The sequence below is a fragment of the Leuciscus leuciscus genome, assembly GCF_965113295.1.
Source record: "Leuciscus leuciscus genome assembly, chromosome: 15".
Taxonomy (NCBI): Eukaryota; Metazoa; Chordata; class Actinopteri; order Cypriniformes; family Leuciscidae; genus Leuciscus; species Leuciscus leuciscus.
In genome coordinates, this window is record NC_138739.1 from 37866489 (window position 1) to 37883970 (window position 17482).

Sequence of the window (17482 nt, forward strand, 5' to 3'; positions counted from 1 at the left end):
ATGATGTATGTAGCATTATCTAATTAAATATGCACTAATATGCATGCATTATTTATTTATATATACACATATATTTTGAGTCAAAGGTTTTGAATCTCTTCTTATCACTTTTTATTATCTTTTTATAGAAAATACTGTCAACAGCCAGAAACAAATAACATAATATGTTTATATATTCATATTTTTACAATCCGAGCAGAGTAGACCAATCGAAACAGACTGGGTCATCTGACCAATCAGAGCAGAGTAGACCAATCACAACAGTCTGGGAAATCTGACCAATCAGAGCAGAGTAGACCAATCACAACAGTCTGGGAAATCTGACCAATCAGAGCAGAGTAGACCAATCACAACAGACTGGGTCATCTGACCAATCAGAGCAGAGTAGACCAATCACAACAGACTGGGTCATCTGACCAATCAGAGCAGAGTAGACCAATCACAACAAACTGGGACATTTTTAAACTTTTATTTTGAAGTTCTCATAGTCATGTTTCTTGTCATGTCATGTGATTCCCTTGCCCCTCATGTAATCTTGGCATGTGCTTCCTTTGCTTCATGTGTTTTGCTCTGGTTCATTGTTTGATTGCTTTCAAACATGTCTTGTACGTCATTAGATCTTGAGTATGTATAGCCGTCATGGTGCTCTGCCATAGTCTCTTGTCTAGCTTTGCTGATGTCTTTGTAACCCGCTGTTGATGAGTTTTGTCATGTTCTGTTCAAGTCAAGTTGAAGTCTCCGGTTTATGTCATGTTTTAATCATTTTTCAATAAAACTGCACTTAGGCTTTCATCCTCGACTCGCCATCTGTGGATTAACGTTACAACTGTATTACAGTAATGAGAAAAAAACGTTCTCAATTCTCATTAAAAATAATGCTCTTATCAGTAACTTGAATAGACCTCATTTTATAAATTAACTGAAATTTCTCAACCAAAATTTATTTTCTCATATTTTCTTCATGGGATTCATGGTGATTTTCGTATCATGATGCTATACAGACAAAACTACAACAGTCCAAAATGAAGTCTGCACCCAAAAAATCTTGCCGTACTCCATCATAATGAACCATAACACTGCAGCAGATTCAGCTGCGGTTCCACTCTGCTCAATAAGATCATTTTGTCCACGCTAGATATCTTTTAAAGATTACTGTGGTGTGGATTCGTCATATGTAACAGATAGGCCTTGAGCTAAGACCTTTTTCTCTTTTTTTTTTTTTTTTTTTTTTTTTTTTTTTTTGCGATGTGCGCAGAATGCAAACCTATCACTCTTAGAGAAAGCAGAAAACCCCACATTGATGGCACGTTAGAGAGATGTGATACTGCTGATGGTAAACACACACACACACGCACACGCACACACAAACTGCCTGTTGTGAAATGTTGTGATGTTATTTTCATCAAGAGGTGCATCAATTTATATATATATATATATATATATATATATATATATATATATATACAGTATATATATATATATATATATATATATATACAGTATATATATACTGTATATAATAACACAGAAATACTCCGTTATGTATTCTGATCCACACACAGATCTGAACTGTATCTGTACTCATTCTTAAGATGATAAAGGCTTGAAAAACAATCCTAAGTGCCTTACAGCGCACACAGCGTCATCTACACACGCATGCAGCCGAGTCAAGACATTATTTTCATTTAGGTGAGATCTGGGAAGACTTGCTTACACAAAAAAACCCTTCGCTTTGTGCCTGAAACTCAGCTCTTCCTGCATTCACACACGCTTATACACACACACACACACACACACACACACTTCACAGCATCCGCGTCTCTGCCACAGCGGAAGAGCTTCATTTGTATTCCGCACGACTCTTGCCAGGTAAGTAATGACAAGCAGCAAAGGCCAGCGTGTCACAGCTCCTCTCAGCTGGGACGGCCCGCTGACGTCAGGCCTGCAGATGAGCCTGCTTCCCCTCTAATGAGCCCGACGTTCGCCTCTCAGGATTGTACATCATCTCCTGTGTCCCCTGACCGGGTTCAGGTAATAGTCATGGGAATCCATGGCTATTTCTCTTCTCTCACTGATTCCAGACTCATTTGCATTTGAAAAGCCGCGTTCTTTTGTGGGGTTAAGCATAATGAGGCTGGTGAATTAAGTGATCAAGAAAAATGGGGTGAATTGGTTCAGTGATACAGCGACAAGGGGTATTTGATTCGGCTGCAGAGAGCAACAGTGACTGCATGGCCTTGGTTTCAGCAGGGTTTTTCTCATTCATTTTCTGTAAACTCACTCACTCACTCACTCACTCACTCACTCACTCACTCACTCACTCACTCACTCACTCACTCACTCACTCACTCATGCTACTCATTCACTCTACTCACTCACTCACTCACTCTACTCACTCACTCACTCACTCACTCACTCACTCACTCACTCATCACTCATGCTACTCACTCACTCACTCTACTCACTCACTACTCATGCTACTCACCTACTCTACTCACTCACTCATGCTACTCACTCACTCACTCACTCACTCACTCACTCACTCACTCACTCCATTCACTCTACTCACTCACTCTACTCACTCACTCTACTCACTCTACTCACTCACTCACTCTACTCACTCTACTCACTCTACTCACACACTCACCCATTCTACTCACTCACTCTACTCACTCACTCACTCACTCACTCACTCACTCACTCACTCTACTCACTCATTCTACTCACTCACTCATTCTACTCACTCACTCATTCTACTCACTCACTCATTCCACTCACTCACTCACTCACTCACTCACTCACTCACTCACTCACTCACTCACTCACTCATGCTACTCACTCACTCTACTCACTCACTACTCATGCTACTCACCTACTCTACTCACTCACTCACTCATGCTACTCACTCACTCACTCACTCACTCACTCACTCTACTCACTCACTCTACTCACTCACTCTACTCACTCTACTCACTCACTCACTCTACTCACTCTACTCACTCTACTCACACACTCACCCATTCTACTCACTCACTCACTCACTCACTCACTCACTCACTCACTCACTCACTCACTCACTCACTCACTCACTCACTCACTCTACTCACTCATTCTACTCACTCACTCATTCCACTCACTCATTCCACTCACTCACTCACTCACTCACTCACTCACTCACTCACTCACTCACTCACTCACTCACTCACTCACTCACTCACTCACTAACTCACTAACTCGATAATAATTAATATCTATAATTTTTTATTTGAAAATTATTCAAATATATACAAATATCCTAGCAGATTGAGAGTGTACTGTAGTGTAGATAGACCAACTCGATTATGTTATGATATTCGCAGTGAAATTAAAATTGGAAATGTTGCCTTGGTAACTATCTGAAATAAAATAAGTGTAATTTAAAGTACTAGAATTACCATAACTAAAACAGAAATCAAAATAGAAATATTTTATTATTATTATTATTATTAAATGACAAAAGCACATAATGTAACTAAAAGCTAATTTAAATAAAAGTATTACAATAGTACATTAACAATACTAAAATAACTGATGATTGGTGAATTTGTTTTAGGGATTATGGGCAATGTAGTTTTTCACTGGGAATTGCTCATGATAGGTCTGTGCTTAAAGGTTTGGATGATACTGTTAAAACTAATTTCCTCTAAGAAAAAAAAAAAAATGAATGGGATTTCCAGAACCAGACTGTTGTGCTCTATAGCATGTTTATCAAGGCATAAAGCAGCATCCTCTGTCTTCTTAGAAACGTAATTAAAAGGTTCTAAGAAATAGGAATGTTTTGGTGTCAGAGCCCGTCATCGTATCTGACGTCGGTACAGGCTCAAATCAGCTGGCTCTATTATTTCGGTAATTGCTTTTCAGTCCCGGCACTGAGGAGAAAAACGCAGAGCCGTCCGTCTCATATGCAGATAATGAGCAAATGTCCTTATGCTAAATAAATGTCTTTTAAAAGATTGTTGTGGGACATTGATTCTGATCCTTAACTGTGCTATTAATACCTATTTGCCCTTCTGTTCCCCGAGATGGCAGCGCTCTCCCCGTGATGAAATATAATTTTTCATTTCTTCGGGAAGGGATGAAAAATGGATGATCTTAGAGGTACAAAAGCCGGATTCTAGATTGCCTGCAGCTTGCAAACAGGTATCACAAAATAGAGCCATTACGGCAACATCAGCCTGCAAATGGATTTGAAATTGAGTGGAAAACCATGCGACTCTTAGCTGTCTTGAAGGGAATTATAGAGAGTAAAACATTCACGCCCCGGGAAAATGGCCAAAACTAAATGAAAGAAGGGGTGACACTTACGCGCCAATACGTTTTCAATTGCCTGGACTAAAAAGATGCAAATCAGATTTTTACAAAGAAAAAAAAAAGCCTACTTGTAAAAGATCTACATTAATTCTGCTTCAGTTCATTTTACCTTCACGTTATTGTGCAAGATTCAATCCCCCACGGAAAGCGATTCTATTGGCTAATAGAACTCGCTTTGGGAATTTTATTTGGTGCCTGGCCACAAATCCTATACAACATCGCTGTCCATGTCTTATATGAACAGTTGATTCACTGAATCACTTGTTTCAGATGCTTCATTTAGTTGAAACGGTTAAACAGGATTCATTTCCGAGCTGCAGTATTTTACTACTTTTTCAAAGTTATATATAAATGAGCGATATCACATGAGTAGCAGTACGGCTGTGATTATATATTATATTAAATTAACTACATTCTTGCCGAAAAAACTCTTAAAACTACATTTCGTGACATAAAAACAGTAGTCTTTTTTTTTTTTTTGGGGGGATTTGCTTGACCACCATGACAGTCGCCGCAAGCGGAGTGATACAAACGGTGAAACGGTTAGAGTGCTGATACTGGGAGAATATCGCACGGCTGGAAAACGCTCTCAGCCAATCAGATTCGAGAACCAGACAAAACTGTAGTATAGAATCAAATTAAAGTATTTACAACAAACCATTGTTGTCATTGTTAACTAAAACTAAAATTGCTTTTTTTTATTAATTAAAATTAAGCTTAGGAAATAAAAGTATTACACTGGAAAAAAAAAAGTTAAAAATAAAAGAGTACATTTAACAAGCAATTACAATTTCAGTCTTTCTACTTCAAACATTTAATGTTTAATTCGATGTGTAACTTTCCATTTCTTTGTAATTATGTGTGAAATTTACAAGCAATTTCTAAGTGAAAATTGTTTCCAACACCCTTTTTTTTTCAGTCTAGATGAAAAAGTTAAACTTAAAAACATTAATGAACATTGCAAATGTTGTATTGGTAACTAACTGAAAGTTTAAGTTGAAGAACTAAAACTACTACAACTAAAAGAAAAGGAAAAAGTTTTCTCAGCAATCTTTATTTTCAATGTTATACGGTAGGGGGCGCAGTTACACATCTTCTAATGCGTTGAAGTCCATCCCACTGTCTCGTTCACTCGGATGTGCGTCATTGCTCACGTTGCACGAGTGCCCACTACTGGCGAACCCTTGTAATGGGTTTAAATGGAACGCACTAAGTCTTTGATAATTTGTGGGTAAATCAAGTGCAAGCACGGCAAGTTGCTGTTGACGTCATAATCATGTTGCATTTTGGTCTATGAACTGAAGTGTACATATGAGTAGACTCGCTCTCTCTGTCAAAATTGAGGGGTCGAGGGTCTGTTCAAATAAACCTTCCTCATCCACTTGACGAAGTAGAACGCACTACAAAATGGTGGCAGGGATTCTCCCCAGAGGAAAGTTTGTGAGTGTATGTGTAAAAGTGGAGTTAAACAGCCCAGAAAGAGCAGATAGAAGCATTGCTTACACACAAGTAATCTAACGTGATCATCAAATATTCAAAGCATAGAGATCAAAACTGCCTGACATTGCCAAATGAAAGGTCGAACCCATGAAGAGTTAACGACTGTGAAGCTTTAGGGGTGTTGATGGACGCGATCTACTCTATGATTTGATCATCGTTCCAGAACTTGTCTGGAAAAACTGTGTGAAGATTCTTCAAACTTTCTTCTTTCTCTCTTCCATAGACAAAGTACATGCATTTGGGTTTGGAACGACATGAGGGTGAATAAATAACGAAAGAATTTCAATTCTTTCTGTGAAATATCGACAAACACAAGTGACACGGAAGTACTAGTTGAAGCCGAAAAACTGATGCGTATTGTAAACAAGTACGAAATCAAGCCTTACCTTTTCTGCAGATTGTGCCGTCCCAAAGAAAATGGGAATGAAGGCGAGCCACACGATGCAAGTGGTGTACATGGTAAAGCCGATGGGTTTGGCTTCGTTGAAGTTTTCCGGAACGCCTCGCGTCTTGATGGCATATACCGTACATGTTACCATCAGCAAGATGCTGTATCCTAGAGAGCAAATGATTTGTAGGTCTGTAATGTCACACTTGAGAACCCCTCGGGCCTTGTCGGGGTTTATGGTCTTCTGCTCGTCGTAATCGATTATGGTGTTCGGAGGATCCACTCCGAACCATATGAGGACCCCTAAGAGCTGGAAGGAGATGAGGCTAGACGTGATCGCTAACTGGGACGTCGGGCTGATCAGTTTAGGCGGAGTAACCGACCTCTTCCCTTCCTCGAAGATCCGGTAAATTCGATTGGTCTTAGTGAGCAGAGCGGCGTAGCTGATACACATTCCCAACCCGAGGAAGATTCGTCTAAAGGAGCAAACCGCCACATCCGGTGTGGCGATCATTACAAAGGTGATGATGTAACACAGGAATATCCCGGTCAGCAGGACGTAGCTAAGCTCCCTCCCGGACGCTCTTACGATCGGGGTGTCGTTGTAGCGGATGAACGTCGCCATGACGAAGATGGTGGCGATGATACCGAGCATTGCCAGGAAGACGGGAATGATGGACCAGGGAGAATGCCACTCCAGCTTGACGATGGGGATGGGCTGGCAGGCCGTCCGGTTGGGGTTGGGACGCATGTTGTACGAGCACAGCTTGCAGGACGTCTCGTCGTACTGGTACTGGTAGCCGTCGCAGGGCTCGCAGTGCCAGCAGCACGGCATGCCTTTCACCATCTTCTTGCGTTGACCCGTCTTACAGGGCAGACTGCAGACCGAGCTGGGTATTTCCATCTCACCGTTGGGCCACTGCATGTCATCGATCTAAAGAGATGGAGAGATGGAGACAAATCAGCATGTTGGTCAATGACATTGTCTAGCTTTTCTTCTTTTTTTAAAAAATGAAATTGATAAATCATATACAATGACTTGAATACACCACTTTAATTATGAGTTTCTGAATTTTAAATTATTATTTTTTTATTTTTTTATTTTTTGGTATGAAGCGAACATGTCAGGGTGATACATCGGCCCTTATATCATAATAAAGAACAACAAAATCCTAATCAAAAAAGAAATTCTTGAAAAAAATTTAAATAAATGTATAAATATCACAACAAAAGAAAATTCAAAACAAAAAACTAAACTAAAAACAACAAAACTAAAACTAAATAAATAACCAGAAAACAAAACTAACACAAAACAATATTAAAAACTAAACAAAACAAAAATAAGTTAAAATAAAAAAATAAGTTAAAATAAACAAAACATAACAAACCAAAACACAAAACAATACAAAACAACTAAATGAAATACCAAAAACCACAAAACTTTAAACTAAATTAAACAAAAACAAAACAACAACAACAAAATAAACTAAACAAATAAACAAACAATAGATAAATACATCATAATAGACTCATGTCATGACTGTGTCAGGATCAAAAAGTCTCTGAAAATATCAGATAATTTGACTGGTGGTGCATTTCAAAGTCATGCAAAGCTCTGTTTTTTTTTAAGACTTTATATTACAATTTCAGAAGAAATACTTTAAGAGCAACAGAACCAACATGCCCTTTTTTGTTTTCTTAACAAGTTAATTATACACACCCATTAAAGGGCGTGAATGCTTTTAAGTGTGATCACAGGGAAGAAAAGAAAACTGCACAATTTTGAGCCTGCTCATTGCTTTCCATCCACTCCCTTATACCTCCTTTAATATGCACTTTGAATTTCATGCCTTTCATTCAAACATTGCTGATTGCAGTGTGATTACCAATGATTTCTTTTAGCCCTTCATGGCAACAATCACCATGGAGACGGGTGCATCTTAATGAAAACAGGCAATAAGAGGGTGGCGAGAGAAATGTGGGAAATGCCGCTTTTTGGGAATGCGTGAATAAATCACATAACATAATAAAAGAGCATTACAAACACTGAGTGAACTTCGCAGTGATTACAGGTTTGGATTCAGTGGAGAAAATTCACTTTCAACAAGAGGCCTGCATGAAAATAAAGAATAAATACACAGGATTAGACAAACATGAAATTGTTCATTTAAAGGAACAGTTCACCCAAAATTGAATTTGAGGCCAGGTTTTCTTTTAAGGGGGATCCGGTCCTTTAAGAGCATTCAATTTGCTTACACTTTATTAAACTATCAATGAATAGTTTGACTGAAAACAACTCTAACGCCAAAACTCTGGTGTTGATGGCTTTACCAGAGGATAGCCAGGGGAAATTAGCTGCAGAGTAACATCCTATTACACCTGGCTATTATTGGGTTGTGTCTGCTTTCAGGAGCACAGAGCATTTCGCTGTTTCCGTGGGTGTGAATGTCGGACTGACACCTGGAGACGGCGTAATGAAAAGCCACATCAATCCAGATGACGCACTCCGGAGCCGGGCTGATTGGACACGGAGAGCGTTCTGTCGCCCAAACAAAAGCAGAAAGACAGCGCAGTTAATTTAGCCACTGAATCCCATCTAGGGGTCGGGGTGGAGAGGCACGACAAAGAATGAGAGGACTTTTCGTCTCGTTCATGCTCTCTGAATCTTATTTTAAATTCCTTGCACCATCTTATCTCCTTTCTTGCTGTCGTTTTTTTCTTCTTCTTTTTTTTCGACTCTCTCGCAACAATGCGGCGATCCTTTATCGGGCATCGGGGTTGGATAGATTCAGAATTTAAGAAATGGCTCCTTTTTAATTCATGACAAGTATTTTGAATTAAAATGAGAGGAAGAGGAATTTACTAAAGAAATATAAAGAGATTCAGGGGATACACAAAATGGCTGTGATACATAGATAGACAGACATATAGACAGATAGATAGTTAGATAGACAGAACAATAGATACAACTATAGAACGATGGATGGATGGATGGATGGATGATAGAACGATAGAACAATAGATAGATAGAACGATAGAACAATAGATAGATAGAACGATAGAACAATAGAACGATAGATAGAATGATAGATAGATAGATAGATAGATAGATAGATAGATAGATAGATAGATAGATAAATTGATGCACAGACAAATAGAACAATAGATGGATGGATGGATGAATGGATGGATGGATGGAATGATAGAATGATGGATGGATGGATAGAACAATAGAATGATAGAACGATGGATGGATGAATGATGGATGGATGGATGGAATGATAGAATGATGGATGGATGGATGGATGGATGGATGGATGGATGGATGGATGGATGAATGGATAGATAGAACAATAGAATGATGGATGGAATGATAGAATGATAGAATGATGGATGGATGGATGGAACAATAGAATGATAGAATGATGGATGGATGAATGATGGATGGATGGATGGATGGAATGATAGAATGATGGATGGATGGATAGATAGAACAATAGAATGATAGAACGATGATTGGATGGATGGATGGATGGATGGATGGATGGATGGAATGATAGAATGATGGATGGATGGATAGATAGAACAAAAGAACGATAGAATGATGGATGGATGGATAGAACAATAGAACGATGGATGGATTAATGGATATTACCCAAAAATTGTAAGTGTGTGTTTTTTAACACTAATTACAGTGTCACAGTTAGCTTAGCAACATGCTAAGATCAAAATCTACCAACATCGTTCACTTATAATGTTCCATGAATGAACGGATGCTGCCTTAGAAGTCTTACTTCAGAATCTTAATAACTAAAAACTTCACTTCACGACTCTACATCATGTTTGTTACCAAAATGAATTTCAATTTAAGAAGTCCAATTCCAAATGTCCCTCAACCCTGGCACACAAACACGTGTGCAAAGATTACGCATAAATATCCGCAATTCGATGAGCCTAAAAATCGTGCTATTCCCATCAGCTCCATTAAAAAAAAGCTAGCATGATATCAGATGGCTAAAGCATGACACGTACATGCAAAGATGAAAAACGCATACATCCACACACTCATGAGATCAGCTTGCCAGGAGCAACAGTCGGAGCAGAATCAATTATTTACCCAGAACACCAAATATCTCTCTGATAGAACAGAGACAGCAGTGCTGCTCTAAATTATTGAAGCGTTCGCTCAGATGATGTCACTATCGGGAAAGCAACCTGAGAATTACTCCCCTACGTTCCCATAACACACATTCCTCTGAGCCAGGGTTTTCGTAAACTAAAACTAATGATATAAAACTCGTCTTAAACCAAATCAGAATTAATGCCAAGTAAACTAAAAACAAAGTTGAAAACAAGTTTTAAAATACCAACTGAAGCTAGTGATGAAGATAGCTAATCGAAGAAAGCGAATTGGAAACAATGCTTGTTGCTGAATGATTCCAGGCAGTGTTATGCGTCAAAAGTCTGGCTTTAACTGATCTCAAGTCAATTGTTGTAACAAAATCAGGCATTTATCTCTTTCCCCGCCAGCGGTTTAATTTTTTTTGCCAGCTACCGCTAGTAATATTTATAATTTTCACAAAATCGCCCCCAGAATATTTGATTATGAATATCCGAACATTCAATATATCCAAATAAAGAGCATACCCTCTGCTTTAAAAATAATAATAAAATAAAATAAAAACATAAAATATTTTATTCTATCTTCATGCATAATTTTTTTATCAACACTTGAATTATGGAATTTTTAAATAAAAAAGCGCAATTTTGAGTAAAAAGCTGAGAAAATCACATTTTTTCTGTTAATCGAGTAAATCGAGTCCATCAAAACCCCTAAAGCTTCACAGGTCTAGAGCTCATCCAGGGTCGACATTTCATTCAGTAACATTAGGCAGATTTGATTTATATGCTTTTTAAATGTTGATGATCGCGCTATTTTACATATTAGTGGAATTTTTATTAGAGAATTAGAGAATAATATTTTTATTCAGAATTAGTGCTTACATATGCTATCGATTGTTTCTGCTTCTTCTTCACCTGTGTTTTGATCAGGAGATTCAGTACTCTTGCAGAATATGTGTAATAGCGCCCCCTACTGTATAACAGTGAAAACACGGAATCCGGAATATTCTGTCACTGTCTGGAAAAAAGTTAAAAACTGGTTGAGATTCTGCACTGTGTATTTAAGGTTATTGTAGTTTGTCTGTAGATAAAAAAAAAAAAATTTAATTAAAAAGACAACAATTACAGTCCATATTGCATTTACATGTATTTCACCAGGAAATGTCCTGAGTGTGCATTGTCAAAACACGCTTCCACGCTTCGTAAAAGTGAATCATTTTGCGAAACATTAGTTTCAATTGATATAATGTTTAAAAAAATAAATAAAAAAATATGGTGGAATAATCTGAACGACTGACTGTGCGAAAAGCCATCCAACCAGAAGGTGGCGATATGCTGTTAACACACAGTAAGAAAAAAATCAGTACAAAAACAGAAAATATACTAGTAATTTTCTGCCAGGACATTATCCAATAAGTTTATAGACATTTCCTTTAACCTTAAAACATAACACAATGCAAAATATGCGTAAAACACCAGTGAAAAATCAATCGTAATCCGAATGTACTACATTCATCATGCTGTTGTTGTAGTTGTCATGTGACTTACAGTGGTGGACAGTAACGAAGTAAATGTAATTCGTTACTGTACTTAAGTAGCTTTTTTGCGTATCTGTACTTTACTGAAGTATTTAAATTTGGGAAGACTTTTACTTTAACTCCACTACATTTCAAAGTCAAATATCTTACTTTTTACTCTACTACATTTTCAAAATCAGTCGTTCCTTTTTATTTATGAGTGGATAAAAACTTAACTGGTCAAACGAGCCACCTACAGTATCACAGTAGCCTACAACGTGCGCGCTTTGTTTTGAACTTGCCTTGGTGGTCTCTACTAAGCGCGAACCAGAGCCGTTAAATATGAGAGTTGCGACCATAGACAGTATATAAGAGGTTGCGACACACACGGCTTGTTCGACTTGAACCGGCGCTACACAGACCGATCAGTTTATGACATCAAATTATAGAGCGAAATCGCGAGAGCGATTGAAAAGCATACAGAGCCGTCTACTCTCTAATCGCTCTTGCGGTATTTTAATGTCATTCACCGACTGGTCTGTGCAGTGTGCCGTTTCAAGACCTCGCCGCCGCGCGGTCACGTGATTCGTGTAGCTCTCAATAGTTCCAAACAATTTGTGTTGCCAATAATTTTAAGCGGGGCAGAGAGCAGCAGCTATTATTGCAGCAATTATCGGTAAATACTGACGCATAATGAACATTGCTTATTACCTTGACATTAAAATTACTTGCATATAATAGCTTTTTTTTTTTTTCTGAGGAGTAGCAGAAACACTGCATTAATACGTTTTGGTGTTTAATTTTGTAGGGAAATTGGCTGCTCCCATAATGTAGTGTGTATATATATATTCAATGGCATTGTGCAGGTTTATGTGAATGTATCATAACATTAGGATGTTTATAATTATGACCATAGACGCTTGTGCAAAATATGTACAGTAAATACTGTAAATGTATTATACCTTATGGGATCAGTCCCCTTCCGTCCAAAATTAAACACACAAAAAATGTATTCATTTCAAATATATATATCATTTTATTAATAGATTGATGTGCTAAGAGTGACTGAGTCTTCACGTAGACTGAGTTAAGCAAGAGTCTTGTGACAAAAATTATAATAGGACATTATAGCAATAAAAAAATCATAGTACTTGGATACTTAAGTACATTTGAAGGCAAATACTTTTGTACTTTTACTCAAGTGAATGTTTAAAGGCAGCACTTCTACTTTTACTTGAGTCATATTTCACCTTGAGTATCTTTACTTTAACTCAAGTACATGGTATGTGTACTTCGTCCACCACTGGTGACTTACGGCGTCGGCTGCATTTCACAAATCCTCTCCCGTGGCCTAATCAGTTCAGCACTTATTCCTTGCTGGAAATAGTAGGTATTTTCCAGGTATTTTTCAGCTATTGAATTCCGACACACTGTTTTTCATCTACTTTGTAGATGTAGCCTATATGTTGCCCCAAGCCTTGCCCCACCTTAGAAAGCAGGAAAGGTCACACCTGGAAACTGTCCAGACTGCAGGGAAGTGTGAAACTAACTAAAAGTAAACTGAAATGTACATTAAGAAAGTAGTTAAAAACTAATTTGAAAGTACAACAATAAAAAGTTCACAGCTGAAAAGCTTTGAGCCATCACGCTAGCAGGCTAACAGGTAGGAGTTGTTGTTTTCTGTACTGAAAGGCGTAGCATTATCATTAAAGCTGTTTTCCAGTCAAACAACCTGAATCAAAGCAGAACTAGGAATACATTACAACCCTCAACCCGAGTTCGAAGCACTTTTCAAACCTGAGCTTCCAGCTTCCTCTGACAACCGGTAATTTATTTTTCCGCTAGCTTGAGTTCTTTAATCTGGGCCTCCTTTCTTGTTCAAGAAAAGGTCAAAAACAAAGTTACATGTGAACAAGCCAAAGTCCCCACACTTGATTTGCAGAGCTACAGTTCTATTTAAAGAGCAATCTCTACCTCTGGGCGAATCAGATCTTGTATCATCTGCTATCATTGCTTCCAGTCGGCCGAACATTGGGGGGTTGGTGGCTAGCAGGCACTCACGAAGGAAGGCCATTAGGAGTCATTGGGAAAATGTCGGCTGAGAGATTGAGAAACTCAAACTAACTACAGCAGAACTGACACTGGTACAACAGAAGTCAATTACTTGTCCCTCAGCGACAGATTGCCTCCGCTTTTTCGAAGCATACACACCATGAGGTTCCCAGATTTGACTGATTAGCTGTCTCGCTACACATTTTAAATGTAAACTACTTAGAAAGTACACAAGATGATAAAAAAAAAATATATATAAAAAAAAAAAAAAAACTTGCCAGGCTGCAATCCAAGCAGGAACAGACTGACAAGTGTTTTTTTGTCCCTGAACCAATTTAGTTCAAGCATTTGTCGACTACTGTAACTTTCTGAGTTAGTTTAAAGTGAGCACAGACACATTTCTGCAGGTTTGAAGTTTCCAGTTTCTGGAGTTGAAAGAAAAGTGACTGTTTATAAACACTCCCCCCATCTTTCATTGGTCAAACCAACCGATAGCCACGCCTACAGTTCATCTTATTGGTTGAGCCGCTGTTGCTATGCTGGGCTGGTTGGGCCCATAGATATCATATAATAAAGGCTAGATGTCTCGTCCGTGCTGCTGGCCAATGGAGGTCGACGTCCGCACACGGCGGCCATCTTACCACAGGGCGCTCGCTCACTCGTAACATAGTGCATGTACTTTTAAATAACCATAACTTGCTAAATTTTCTACCGATTTTCAAACGGTTTGGTTTGTTATAAACGTCAGAGATGTAGTTATGACACTGCATACATATGAATAATTATAACAATGGACTTCCATATGAAATAATTATAGCCACGTTAATACCGTTTGTAAGAAACCAAACCGTTTGTAAATCCGTCAAGATTTCAGCGAGATAAGAGGATTTGTGTGCGTGCTGATCACTCACCTTAGTGCACAGCTTCCCTGTGGTAAGATGGACGCCGGTGATGCCGGAAGTGACTCCGCCGTAAGACATCTAGCCTTTATTATATGATATCTATGGTTGGGCCTTTGAAACAAACAATGTTTTGTGGCAGTGTTTACACTTTGGGGGGGATCAACTGACAAATGTGAGTACTTGAATATTTTAATATCAATAAATTATATACATTAGCTTTAAAGTTCAAATGTGGTAAAAAAAAAAGAAAAGTTTTTAATGTTGTTTATATATCTATGTGGTGTTTTTAATATGCTTTAATATGAGACACTACAGGTGAATAGGGTAAAATTGATGAACACCATGAAACTTTCCCAGTTGATTACCTACCATTAAGATAAAAAAATAAATAAAAAAATGTATTACAAGTTTTCTGTAATTGAATGTTTAAATATGCAAATTCGGCATTATCTAATTAAATATGCGCTAATTTGCATATATTTAAAACAACGAAATCTGAGTATTGGATAAAGCCAGGTTCAAAATATTGTTTTCATTGTGTTCACATATTAGATGGGGAAAAAATTACAGAGGGATTTATGGAAATCTACTTTTGTTATCCTGTAAATCAGAATATACTGTCTATAGCCTTAAAAAAAATGTTTTTTCGCCATGTTTTTTTAAATAAAATGTTATATAAATCAGGCTAGGAATAATATATTTACAAATCCCTCGGTAAATGTATTCATAATATAACTAGGTACAAGACTGGAGAGTTTGGTGTATATGGTGCCACTGAAGTGGAGATTTCGGACTTGGAGTATGAGAGAAAAGTCATTTTGAGAAAACGGGCTTTAAAGATTTAAATCAGCCAATGAGATTGCGCATTTAGAGTTAAATCCCCCCTTTTACTTTAACATTCGGTTGTTGATAAAAAGGAAATGACCATATCTGGATCAAAAACACGGTTTGAAATCGCCGGTGTTTCTGACGTCACAAACTACCTTGTAACCAATCAGATCAACGAGTGATCGTCAACGAATGAATCTCTGAGCTGGAGTGAGTGAGTGGAGGCGGGGTTCATTTGCATATTCTAAATGAGGCAAGGGTGTAGAGTTACTTTCAAGCTATTTTAAGGCATGAAGTTTTTTTTTTTTTAAGGAAAAAACGTTTAAATATGTAATTTTGGTGAGTTTTAAGGGATAAAATCATTGACTATATGGGGACTTTAAGAATGATGGCATCAGAGATGAAGAAAGAAGGTAACTACAACTTTTACAAAGTGACAATACACAATAATACGAAGGCGACATGAATGTATTTAGCAGAGCTGACGACTAATTCATATTAATGCTTAATTTTATTCGATTGACAGCCCTGGATTGGCTAAAATACTGAACTGAATGTGTCTCTTTACACATCTCACTCGCACTAAATATGCTGCAAAACATAATTAAATACACCTGACTTAGATTAACCTTGTTTACAGTCATCATAAACACTGATAAACACTGATAAACAGACATGCGTATGCTATAGCCCTATTACTATACCACGCTGCTTCAATTCTTAGGCTAATGAACCTGAACGATTTATTCTATTTATTATAATAGGGCGTCGTCACCCGGCAAGATTAAGATGCCTTTGAATCAAACAACTATCTTTATTTCAGTCTTTTTATTAAATAAATACTTCACGCTGAAATTAAATAATTCTGTCATCATTTTCTCACCCCGAAGTCATTCCAGTTCATGGGAGTTTATGAGAGATGTACTGTAGCTGCTGTAGCAATGCTCCATTCATGAATAAACTGTTTTTTTGAGTCCCAGTTCATAAAAGCAATCTGAATAATTCATTCAAGAATCTGACTGATCCTGTTCTCGACTCAATCTGTGTCGCTGCAGTTCGCCGCCGACGGCAGAGAAAGATTATCAGTTAATAATCACTTAGATTTCAGTCTTTTCCCTCACAGAAAACTGTTGGGATTTGGGATATAGCGCATAATGAGTCATATTAACTATTTTTTATCATACTTTATGGCACTTTATGTCCTTTGATATCTTACATGCACTGCCGTTCAAAAGTTTGGGATGGGAAAGATTGTTAATGTTTTTAAAAGAAGTCTCTTCTGCTCACCAAGGCTGCATTTATTTGATAAAAAAACAAACAAAAAAAAAAACAGTAATATTGTGAAATATTATGACAATTTAAAATAACTGTTTTCTATTTTAACATATTTTAAACTGTAATTTATTCCTGTGATCAAAGCTGAATTTTCAGCATCATTACTCCAGTCTTCAGTGTCACATGATCCTTCAGAAATCATTCTAATATGATGATTTGATGCTCAAGAAACATTTCTCATTATTATTAATGTTGAAAACATTTAATATTTAAGGATTCTATGATGAATAGAAAGTTCAAAAGAACAGCATTCATCTGAAATAGAAAGCATTTGTAACATTACCGTTCAAAAGTTTGTGTTCAGTAAGAATTTTATTTTATTTTTGGGGGGAAAGAAATAAAAGAATCATCAAGGATGAATTAAATGAATCAAAAGTTACAGTAAATACATGTATAATGTTACAAATATTCTATTTCAAATAAATGCTGTTCTTTTTAACTTTCTATTCATCAAAGAATCCTGAAAAAAATGTGTCCACAACTGTTTT

The 17482-nt window shown here is 37.4% G+C and overlaps 1 protein-coding gene across 3 annotated transcripts in view; it reads right to left on the minus strand.

Moving 5' to 3' along the window:
• Window positions 1–17482, minus strand: part of grm7 (glutamate metabotropic receptor 7) — a 221421-nt gene that overhangs the window by 45655 nt on the left and 158284 nt on the right. For all 3 annotated transcript variants that reach the window (XM_082137816.1, XM_082137815.1, XM_082137817.1), the window contains one exon: window positions 6237–7172. In XM_082137816.1, coding sequence (XP_081993942.1) covers window positions 6237–7172 — 936 coding nt within the window. The remainder of the gene's footprint in view (window positions 1–6236; window positions 7173–17482) is intronic.